The 12,381-nt window shown below is 43.4% G+C and overlaps 1 protein-coding gene across 1 annotated transcript in view; it reads left to right on the top strand.

Annotated features, from left to right (window-relative positions):
* The window catches only part of LOC106553417 (vomeronasal type-2 receptor 26-like), a 65,789-nt gene that overhangs the window by 42,224 nt on the left and 11,184 nt on the right, over positions 1-12,381 (top strand). The window contains exons 7-8 of the mRNA XM_087705367.1: positions 9,569-9,648; positions 11,213-11,504. Coding sequence (XP_087561493.1) covers positions 9,569-9,648; positions 11,213-11,504 — 372 coding nt within the window. The remainder of the gene's footprint in view (positions 1-9,568; positions 9,649-11,212; positions 11,505-12,381) is intronic.

The raw sequence follows: 12,381 nt of genomic DNA, 5'->3' as shown, positions 1-12,381 counted from the left end.
GACTTTGCATGTCAGGTCACAAATGGTGATCACATGACCCCGGGACACAGCAATGGTCATAAGTATGACGCCATTGCCGAGCGTCTGTATTTTGATCACATGACTCTGGGGATGCTGCAAAGGTTGCAACTGTGCAAAAGTCACTTTTTCAGTGCCATTGTAACTTTGAATGGTCACTAAATGAACTGTTGTGAGTTGAGGACTACCTATAGTTTTCAGCAGGAGGTTTATGGACCTTGAGCTGCTCTGACCCAACAGGCCACTTTTCTGTTCCTCGATAATTTGATGCAGGATACTTTTAGGGTAGAGTGTATCCTAGCCTTTCCTGTTGTCACGTCCCATCAGTAAAAGCATCATGAGCTGGACTTAGATCTCTTGTGGGTGTGAAGGGACTCATGACTGATGATGCATTTCACCTCAGCATCAGGCTGGCTTCTCAGGGGTAACCAACAAACAATGTGCACACAAAATACAGGATTCCTGCCTGATAGATCTTCTGGGGATTCCAGTTTAAAGTGGAAAAGGAAAGTTTGCAATCTCTTCCACACTGAAAGCCACAGCAGTCACAAGTTAGCAGTGAATGGAGATGGACTTTTCTTTCTCACAAACACTGACCAAGCCAGTTGGAACTGAACAGATTCTATTCTCTGGCTTACCTTTCCCCAGAATCATCCTGGATGATGCCTGATTTCCCTTTTTTGATGCACCATCAAGTACATTTTATCACTACCCACATCATTTATGGGTTGGTCAGAGCAAAAAGGGGACAGTCATGTCAATCCTTGGAGAGGGATAATGCTCATGGCAGATGAAGCTGATATCCTTACACAAAATTCTTACTTTCAGATGCAGCCCAATGTGACCCTTGCCCAGAAGACCAATATCCCAACAAGGACAAGGACCACTGCATTGCCAAGAAGATTCACTTCCTCAGTTATCAAGAGACCCTGGGATACATTTTGACTTCTCTAGCTCTTTTCCTTTCTCTGATCACATCTGCAGTACTGGTGATTTTTCATAAACATCATGATACACCGATAGTCAAGGCCAACAACCGAAATCTAACCTACATCCTCCTGGTCTCCCTCCTTCTCTGCTTCCTCTGCTCCTTTTTCTTCATTGGTCGACCTAGAAAGTTTACCTGTCTCTTCCAACAAACTGCCTTCGCCATTCTCTTTTCTCTTGCGGTTTCCTCTGTGTTGGCCAAAACTGTCATGGTGGTTTGGGCTTTCATGGCCAACAAGCCAGGGAACAGGGCAAGGAAATTCTTAGGAAAACCACTAACCAATTCCATTGTGTTAGCGTGCCCCATAGTTCAAGCACTTTTTTGTGCCATCTGGCTGATAACCTCTCCCCCATTTCCCAACCTGGACTTCCACTCCTTGGTAGGAGAGGCCATCTTGGAATGTAATGAAGGCTCAGCTTGGATGTTTTATACTGTCCTTGCCTACCTGGGTTTCTTGGCCTTAGTCAGTTTCACAGTAGCTTTTCTGGCTAGGAAATTGCCCGACAGCTTTAACGAAGCCAAGTGCATTACTTTTAGCATGCTGGTCTTTTGCAGTGTTTGGATCTCATTCCTCCCCACCTACCTGAGTACCAAAGGGAGGTCCATGGTGGCCGTGGAGGTCTTCTCCATTTTGGCCTCTGGGGCTGGTCTCTTGGCTTGCATCTTTTTCCCCAAATGCTACATTATTCTACTGAGGCCACATCTGAATTGTAGAGAAAATATAGTAAGAAACAAAAATCTCCAACTAAATCAGTGATAGACCATGTTTATATTGATGGATGAGTTATAGCAATAGCACTTAGACTTATATAACACTTCAGAATGCTTTACAGTTCTCTTTAAGGGGTTTATAGAGTCATACTCTTGCCCCCAACAATCTGGGTCTTTATTTTGCCCACCTTGGAAGGATGGAAGACTGAGTGAAACTTGACCCAGTGAGAATCGAACTGCTGAACTACTGGCAACCAGCAGTCAGCAGAAGTAGTCTTCAGTACTGCATTCTAACCACTGTGCCACCACAGCCCTTATGTTCAGTATGTGATGATATTTCTGCCTATTATTCCCTTTCTCCTTTTACTTTTATGTTAGTTTTTATATTTTTAAAATAAAGACAGCATTTTTTAAAATGAACGGTTGTTTGTGCTTACTCATTTGTTCCTCAAGTGAGCATTCTGAGCTAAAGCCTTCAGTGACTCATGGTCAACAGATGACAAACACAAATGTCATTTGGATTAGAAGATTAGTATTCTGAGCCCAGCATGGGGGTCTCCAACACAAAGCCGGCAAAGACCATCAAGTTGATGGGATCAGTTTCCAGTTAGATCAATTAAGTGCTTCCAATATGGTACTTGTGTTTGGCTTTCTCCAGCCCTCATTCAGGGTACACCTCTAAAAAGGCAAAGAGCAACCCCAAATTCTGACCCATGGTCCTCACCCAGTTTCAGGGATTTCTTAACTGTTGGCCATCACCTTTCAAATCCTACATTCCACAGGACTAGGTTATTTGTCAGACTATTTTTTCCTGAGGACATCTAGCCATCCTACCAGATCAGATGGGGTTAGCATGCTCTTTGTCCCTCCCCCTAAATATTACCATTTTATAAGAACTAGGGTAGAGTTCTCATAAAATGCACACTTTTTCCACGGCAGCTCTTGACTTATGGAAGTCTCTACTGCCTAAAGCTCAACAATATGCTGCTCACCCAGATTTCCATTAATTTTGAAGATCTGGCTTTCACCCCAAATGCTGGGATAAGTTTAGATAACTGCACATCTGGCATACATTTTTGACATTTTAATGTTTTTAATTTTATGGTTTAAATGTTTTATTTATTACATAAAACACTATTCAGAGTGATTCTGGGTAGCTTGTGATACAATAAAATTGATATAGAAAAAATATTAATCCTAGAAAGAGAGCAAAGGGCTCACATGATGTGGGGATGCCCATCTCCTTTTTCTGTCATTGTACCAACTTCTTCCAGCCTGAAGCTTCTCCATCATGGTCCTACACTGCCTGCCTGGACACTAGAAGGATGGGGGTGGACTTCATCTCTGGTGGCAGGATCTTCCAAAGGGTGGGGCCCAGCAAAAAAGAAGGGTATATTGCAGTGGATTATCTAGGGTGGATTACAGTCAATGGTGATTGGAAAGAGAAGATCCCACTGCATTTTCATATGGAGTGCCAAGAGAATCAATGCTGTTCTCCACTTCTATTCAACAGCTACATTAAACCACTAGTTAAGCTTATCCATCATCCTTGTGGTGAGATGTCCTCAGTATCCTGATGATACCCCATTGTACATCTTTGCTTCTTTTGAATTAAGCATGTCCTATCCTGCTATTTAGTGTCTATGAGGGTCTGCTTGAATAACAGGCTTCCAATGAACACTGCCAAGACTGAGTGGTTTGGACTTTAGGCCCTATAGTTCTACCATTATAGCATCTTTGGAGCTGGATGGGGTTGCACTGCCACAAACAGACCATATGCGCAATGTGGCTTCTCCATCACTGAAGGGTTTTAAGAAGAGACTGGAAGAGTCATTTGTCTGAAATGGTATAGGATCTCCAGCTCGAGCAGAGGGTTGGACAAGAAGATCTCAAAGGTCCCTTCCAACTTGGTTATTCAATGCCACTGCCTATGGCTCTGTAGGTCTTTGCACAACTTTGTTTTTATGCCAATCCTGTCCATTCTTTCTTGTTGGATAATTATGATGTGTTCTATATGGGACTGCCCTTGAAAAGTATCTGGAATCTTCAGCTAATGTAAAAGGCGGTAGCAAGAGCAATTATGTATGTTTCCCACAGATTGCAGTATACATCTGCTTTGTGAACTGCATTTGTTACCACTTCATGTCCAAGTAAAATTCAAGATGCTGGCACTGATGTTTAAAGCCCCACATGGAATAGAAATAGGCTATTTGAGGGACCGTCCTTCCTAATTTCTTTCACCCATCCCGTCAGATCTGCCCCAACTTTAGTCAGGAAAGGCCATTGATTCCGTCTGTAATGAAAAGTATACTTTTACTAAAAGCCAAGTGGATTACAATATAGCAAAGCCAGAACTGACATTTGCATGCCAAATATTCCTGGTTAACTTTCCCCATCCAGTTTCTCCCCTTCCTAGTCCCCTACTGTCCAATTACATTTGAATAAATTGTTTTGCGAACATTCCCTTCAATGGCAGGCTGGTTGGTGAGCTGTTGCATACCACTCCCAGAACTTTGACCTTGGTCTGGTGTCTCTGAAAGCTGCAATCAGTAACTCTCTTTCCCCACTCCCATCTGGCTCCCTCTCCCCATAGTTCATGGCAGATTGACAGCTAGTGAATGCAAAGCTCAAGCGTATGATGGCAGCTGTCAGGATTCCAAGTAACACCCCCAACAAAAGAAGACTCCAAGGCTTGAGTTTCCTCATTTTCCATTTTATTAGAGATGTCATACAGATGCCAGCTCCTTGCACCTGGCTCTCAGTTGGTGTTCTCTCTCAGCAGCACCTTCAACTTCCAGGCTTGGGAAGGGGAGTAGATGGTCTTGACATAAGTAGCTGAGCCATCTCCTGTGGCTCCCTCTGTGTGTTTCTTGTCTCCCTCCATCTTCCCTGAGTCTTTATGCTGCCCAGCTTTGGGTCAACGCTGGGGCTCAGGACTCTTTACAGCATCCTGGATTTGGGGAGCTGTTAGAATTCTTTAAAAGGGATTTGGGTTAATGTCAGGTTCCAATTAACACCCCAAACAAAATAATGCTCGGAGGCTTGAGTTTCCTCAAGGTTCCATTTTATTAGAGATGTCATATTGGCACATCTGGAAAAACACGAATCTGAAACTTTCCAGGTTTTCCCCACCCAAAGGAAAGTCCAAGTCCCTGTCTAGCATCCACGTGTCCATCACATGGCCCAATCAGGCACCATCCATCACTGGAGATACCTCCCAGTTACATCATCACAGCTGCAGGACTAGGTGGCCTTGTCTCTCTGAGAAAGAATGTTATTTTGACTATATTTCCCCATACTCTATATGATCCCCCCTCCCATTTTCCCACAGTAGAAAATGTGGCAGGCCTGAAGGCCCAATGTAAAAGATGGCTTCAAGATCTGAAACCGGGATGTGTTCAGTGACTCACCTCACTATGCACTCCCATCTCACAGTCCAACTGACTGCTCCATAGATATCCTAATGGGGGCTAAATTGCCTAAGCCAAAGCTGACTCCTGGGGAGTTAGAGCAGCTATGAACCTTTATAGTCACACACCAGAAACTGTTCTTCTGTGGGTTCCATTATAATATAGAGGAAAAAACAGGAAGGAATTTCAGACTGAAAGCCACATTACTTATTGAAGTGCACAGTGAATGGCAAGCTGAATTGAAAAGATCTCAATTCTTTTCTCTGGCTATTCTATTCCCAGGGTCATCATAAATGAAGGATGATTTGCCCTTTTTGATGCCTCATAAATTGCTCAGTGAGTTATTTCCATTCCGTACCGGTAGGTATAATATGTATGGTAGCCTTTCTGGCTCTGAAATTGTATGAAATCTATAATGAAGCCATTCATTACTTTTAGCATGCTGGTCTTTTACAGTGTTTGAATCACTTTGCTGCCCATCTATCTGAGTACCAAAGAAAAGTCCATGGTGGCTATGGAGATCTTCTCCATCTTGACCTCTTGGCTTGTATCTTTTCCCTCAAATGCTACACTACTCGATTCAGACCCCATATTAATTGTAAGAATATAAAATGAGGCACAAGAATCTCTGAACTTTTATGTTGATTTTGGGACATTTTGTGTATTTGATCTGATTTCTAAAATTTCATGAAATGAGAAGGGATTGTCAATTAAATAATTGGAAACCAAATGAAGTGACCAATCACAAACTATAACTTAATCAGCAACAATCACCAACCCTTTTATTTTAACCACCTTACAAATCCTTAGTAAGACCACACTTGATAGTTTTGGTTGAAGAGTGCATAAAAAATTCAACTGTTGCAACAGGCAGGATAAAAAGAAGTTATAAGGTTTCTGGCAGTGCATCTCTCTGCTTTGTCAGCTGCACTGTTTGGCCTCATCATTCCTGAGCTTCTAAAGTTCCTTGTTATGAAAGCAGACTTGGGTACCCCAGGAACAATGTAAACCCATTAGTTGGCTTTATTATTATGAACATTCTGTCAGGGTTCCAAGTAACGCACCCAAAGGAATCAAAACTCAGAGGCAGGCATCTTCCTCAAATTATACATTTATTAGGCACATCATATTGACACATCTGGGGAAACTCGACTCTAAATCCCCCCTCAGGTTTCCCCCTAGTTAAAAGTAAAGTTTTATTTCCCCTGTCCATGCAATCTATTACATGGTCCAATCAGGTCACAGTCCAAGGGTCACTTGATTTCAGCCCCCACCTGCTTGCACCTGGTGGAAGAGTCTTTGGTCCTCAGAGGAAAGAATTTTATTTTGGCTACAATCCCCTGGCTTTCTCTACCTCCCCCTTCCCGTTCCCACAGCTTGAAACATCTCCACTGTGGCAGCCTTGAAGGTGCCAGGAGAAAAAGGCTCCAGGACTGACATATCCCTTTGTATATTTTTCTTTTTTCTGGTTTTAATTCTGCTGTTATAATTTCTGATTCTTTTTAATAATTATTTCATTAAGTTTTTAAACAAGGATTGTTTTCTTTATCTACAGCTTATATTGGTTTGTTGTACATAGTCCAGAATGACTTTGCATGGGATGGGTAGTCATACAAATTGGTAAATCCATCCATTTATTCCCCTGTCTTGCAAGAGTTGCACGCTTGTTTTAGAGATTTTTAGAGATTTTAATAAGACTTATAGGCCACCCTTCTCCCTGAGGGGATTCAGGGCGGCTTACAATCACAAAGGGAAGGGTGTACAATAACAAACCAACAATAAATGACCAATAATAAAATAGTAAACCACAACATACATTCAACAATCAACATTCGGGCGGGTAAATTGAAAACCTATCCCCAGGCCTGCTGGGAGAGCCAGATCTTGAGGGCTGTGCGGAAGGTTTGGATGGTGGTGAGGGTACGAATCTCAACGGGGAGATCGTTCCACAGGGTCGGAGCTACAACAGAAAAGGCTCTCCTCCGTGTAGTCGCCAGTCGGCATTGACTGGCGGATGGAATCCGGAGGAGGCCCAGCCTGTGTGATCTAATCGGTCGGAGGGAGGTAATCGGCAGAAGGCGGTCTCTCAAGTATCCAGACCCACTACCATGGAGTGCTTTGAAGGTGGTCATCAGTACCCTGAAGCGCACCCGGAGACCCACAGGTAGCCAGTGCAGCTCGCGGAGGATGGGTGTAATGTGGGCGAACCGTGGTGCGCCCACTATCACTCGCGCGGCCGCATTCTGGACTAACTGCAGTCGCCGGGTGCTCTTCAGGGGCAACCCCATGTAGAGCCCATTGCAGTATTCCAGCCTAGAGATCACAAGGGCTCGAGTGACTGTTGTGAGAGCCTCCCGATTCAGGTAGGGCCGTAACTGGCGGACCAGGCGAACCTGGGCAAATGCCCCCCTGGTCACAGCCGACAACTGGTGGTCGAGAGTCAGCTGAGGATCCAGGAGGACTCCTAAGTTACGGACCCTATCTGAGGGGTATAAAATTTGACCCCCCAGCCTGAGTGTTGGAATGTCGGCCAAATTATTGGGAGGAAAGCACAACAGCCACTCGGTCTTGTCCGGGTTGAGTACCAGTTTGTTAGCGCTCATCCAGCTCTTAACGGCCTCAAGACCCTGGCTCATCACGTCCACCGCTTCATTGAGTTGGCACGGGGCGGACAAATACAATTGTGTATCGTCCACGTATTGGTGGTATTTTATCCCGTGCCTTCGAATTATCTCGCCCAGCGGTTTCATGTATATGTTAAATAGTAGGGGGGATAAGACCGAACCCTGCAGCACCCCATATGTTAGGGGCCTCAGGGACGATCTCTGCCCCCCGACCAACACCGACTGCGACCTGTCCGAGAGGTAAGAGGAGAACCACTGCAAAACAGTGCCTCCCACCCCCACCTCCCGCAGTCGTCGCAGAAGGATACCATGGTCGATGGTATCGAAAGCCGCTGAGAGGTCAAGGAGAACCAGGATGGACGCATGGCCTCCATCTCTGGCTCTCCAGAGATCATCGGTCAATGCGACCAAAGCGGTTTCTGTGCTGTAACCAGGTCTGAAGCCGGACTGGAAGGGGTCAAGATAACTAGCTTCCTCCAAGGCCCGTTGAAGCTGGAAGACCACCACCTTCTCAACAACCTTCCCAATAAAGGGGAAGGGTTTTCCTATGCACACCCCATTATTCTCTCAAAAATCAACATACAATCTCAAAGAACCATCTTTATTCTCCTTGAAGAGCATCGGTACTGTTACCAATATTTCGCTGGCTGAATAAATCCCTTAGCAAAATTTTATCCATGAACCTCTGGAGCAATTCCATCTCCCTTGGGGTAATGGAGTACATCTTTGGTTTGGGAAGCTTTGCCCTAGGCAGTAAGTCGATTGCACAGTATAAGGAGCAGTGAGAGGGGGAGCATGTCTGACTCCTGCTCACTAAATACTTCTGCCAAATCTTGGTATTTCTTTGAAATGCTCAGCTTGGCTCACTCATTCTCCATTTTAACTGGCTCCACTCTCACTTTCTCAGCCTATGTCACCTGTTTAAACGTCAGCAGTTTCTCTACCCCCTGCACTTTCTCAACTTTGCTCCTCAGGCACCACTTTTTCTCACTTCCTGACATCACTATGCTACAACTTTCTTGGAAGTGTCCCGATAGTCTGCATTCATAATGTGAATGTTAAGGAGAGTGGGTTTAATGTGAAAAATCTGAATAGTGAACCCAACAAAAGGAATCCTCAAGGCAAGTCCCAGAAATACCAACTCTGAAGTTTCCCATGCAAAAGCTTGCTTAGTTAAATGTTAGATCCCCATTCCACCAACCACTGAGGGTTCACATTGTCCAATTGTAATATTTATTTTTGTTTTAGGGACAGTTCACTTCTCCATTGAGCACCTGCATCAATGTCCTTGCTGTGTTGCAGGCTTCCGCGGTCCACTAATGGCTTCTTGGCATTCCATTCCCTCCCCCCTTTTTTGGCAAGATGATGAAGCTAACAAGCATTGTAGCAATACAATCTTGACAATAATTAAAGCAGTTATTGCATCTAACCATTGGTACGATTGTTCACACTTGCTACAGTACAGCTCACTGCCACCATGCCCCATTAGTACCCATTCTACCTGAACATACTATGACACAGGCCAAACTCCATCTTGTTTGCAGGTGTTCACTTTCAGGTAGTTCAAAAAGTCAACTTCACTTTGACTCTCAAGTCCATCTGTTCTGTGGATTAGCAACAAGAGACACAAACATGTTTTTTCCCTCTCTTGCGTGCAAACAACATCCTTTGCCCAACAGATAGGACAATTGCTTTCCTCTCCAATTATTAGAAGAACAGTAATTCTTAATGTATCCCCTGTGGATTTCAACACAGAGAAATCTTCGAAGGTTAAACCTGCTTTAAAAACAGGTCTCTGAGTTCTCCCAGTGTTGGAGGATTTTGCCTTGTCTTCCAAAGAGCTAACTGTGAGGTTTGGTGAGACTCTGCTGGCCTTTGTGTCAAAGCCCAAAGACAGGTAAAAGAAAGCATGCTTGATACAATAGTTATTGATAGTCTTGTGACCTTATTAAAATAAAATATTTTTATTAATATAAAGAACGGTTGCAGGAACTGGGTATGTCTAGTTTAATGAAAAGAAGGTCTACAGAGACATGATAGCAGTGTTCTGATAGCTCATTTCTGGTTCTGATAACTATTTGTCTGAAGTGGTGTAGGGTTTTTTCCCTAAGCAGGTGGTTGAACTAGAAGACCTCCAAGGTCCCTTCCAACTCTGTCATTTTATAAAATAAAATACAGCACATAGTCTAATTTCAGAATAGGACAGATAGGATGAAATAAAGTGATAAAATTCAAATGTGTTAATGCAGAGAGACATCAGTTAAATTTGCCCCGAGGCCATCCAGAAGGCATCGAAGCTGCCTATTGTGCTAAAGCTCTGATGATATTTCAAATACTTTCTGCAATTCAGCTTCTGCACAAATCAAACCTTGATTTCTGATCTAGGAGGGAAGGTGAGAAGAATGGCTGGGCTGCCTCTCCTGCTGCTGCTGTTCTTCTGGCTCCTTCCTTCAGTTACCGCTAAGAAGATTCAAACTATGTGTCCATTGAAAAAACACATAAAGTTTCGAAGCCAGTGGGAATTTTACAAGCCTGGTGATCTGATCATTGGAGGGAATTTGCCCCTGTCAACTTTTGTAGAGTCCAAATCACCAGATTTTCAAAGGGACCCATTGCGGCTTATTAGTGATAGCACGTAAGTTTCACCTGGAGGGGAAATATGTAGGTGATTGTTTTCTTTCCTTTGGATTCAGGGCCTCTTTTAAGAAATACTCATTCTAGGGATCTTCAGATATCCTTGTCTCAATAAAGAGAAAAGTTCAAGAAATAGTTTAGAATTCCCTGTCTTTCCAGAAATGTTCCTGACGACAGAGAACAACAACAGTTTATACACAAATTCTATGCTGGGACATGATCTGCCTTTCCAGATGTTTTCATCAGGATGACTATCAACCATATAAAAGTAGGGAGGGAAAACACCTTGGAAACTTTGCTGACCTACTGAAGAAGGTGACCTATAATATTAATTTTAACATAAAGTCATAGTAAAAAGACCTCAAAGAAAAAAACAATCTTTTTCCAATGTGGATATTGTGAAACAAGAAACAAACAAACACCCTCCTCAGTTTTGGAATCAGCAGAGCTGATGAATTATGGCCCTGAGTAAATCTGAGCTGGGACACTCACTGGAGTCTTTTGCTATAGAAGCTGCTCCAAGGGAGAAACAAACTGATCAGGGAGGAAGAGGAGCAATTGGGGAGGGTTTCAGCCACTGGAGGAAAGTGAAGAAGGGAGGGAGAACAGGGGGAGGGGATAAAATAATGTGGGATAAAGACAACCAGGTGTTTCTCCTTTCTCAGAAATCCATCCAAATACCACCAGGAAACATCCTTAAAAAAAGCCAAAACAACCCAATGGAATTTGTCACTTAATGCTCCAAGGACATACACAAAAGGCAAGGCCAACTTCACCAGGACACAAGATCTTTCCTCTAATGTCCCTCAATCTTTTTCTCACTGTAGATTCCTACCCAAAAATTACCAGCAGTTCCTGGCCTTGATGTTTGCTGTCCTTGAGGTGAACAAGGATCTGCTTCTTCTTCCCAACATCACCCTTGGCTTCCGCATCTATGAAAATCTGAAGATGGAGAGGAAGATTTTCTTATACAGCCTCTCCCTGCTCTCCACATGGCGCCGAATGCTTCCAGGTTACAAATGTGACAGAAAGGACCCACTGCTCTCTGCCATTGGAGGTCACAACTCTAAATCCTCAAGGCAGATGGCCTCCATCTTCAGCATCTTCAAGGCCCCACAGGTAAGGGGGATCCACTGGATACAATACGGAGTACACAAACAACAGAAGCACACACAGAAGCCAAGGATATAAGCAAAGATGTTGTGAGGGACACACACCAGGGGTTTATGACTTAGGTAATCCATCCTAAAGTTGAATTGATTTTTCTATGTTATATGTCAAGATACATTTTTATATAACTGCAAAAAGATACCAATACCAGATAATTTTGAAAAGCTGTATTTACCAAGAGGCATTGCTTCCTGACTTTTATAAAAGTTTGTCATCTTTCTGCACCTGTCACTGTAGTTTATTCTCTATATTAGATAGATGTTTGGTTTCTTTGACTTTTGATCTATGAGAACCAGGCAAAACAGGTAACTTGTGACTCTGCCTAAGAAGGGAGGAAGATGAAGCTTGTGAGACAGCCTGAATGGTGGGGCATTAACTACACAATGTGGAATCCTAAAGTCACCATAAAACCTGCTTTTGAAAGAAGATTCTCACTTTCTCTAGCTTGGTGTTGGCTTTGAGTTCACTCAAGGAGACAGAAGAGTTTATCCTTCTTTCTTCCGGATTAATCCCAGTGAATCTGCTCAGTATGAGGGTCTAGTCCAGCTGCTCCTGCATTTCCAGTGGAACTGGGTTGGGCTGGTGGCCAACCAAGATGACGGTGGGGAACGTTTTGTCTCATCTCTGATACCAATGCTGAAGGAGAAGGAGATCTGTCTGGCCTTCACAGAAATAATGAAATTTGATTTTTACACTGATGAAGATACAAATTTATATCACATTTTCAACACTTTGTCTAAAGGTGAAGTGATTATTTTTTTTGGAGACTACAGTAGTAATACAAATGCACAGATAGCTGTGTTTGCTTATAAAAAACAGAGATATG

This window comes from Thamnophis sirtalis, unplaced genomic scaffold, assembly GCF_051295495.1.
Source record: "Thamnophis sirtalis isolate CommonGarterSnake01/CBP01778 unplaced genomic scaffold, rThaSir2_p1.2 scaffold_1, whole genome shotgun sequence".
In the NCBI taxonomy this organism is placed as follows: Eukaryota; Metazoa; Chordata; class Lepidosauria; order Squamata; family Natricidae; genus Thamnophis; species Thamnophis sirtalis.
The sequence above is the reverse complement of the archived record's forward strand: the minus strand, read 5'-3'. Positions and strand labels throughout refer to the sequence as shown.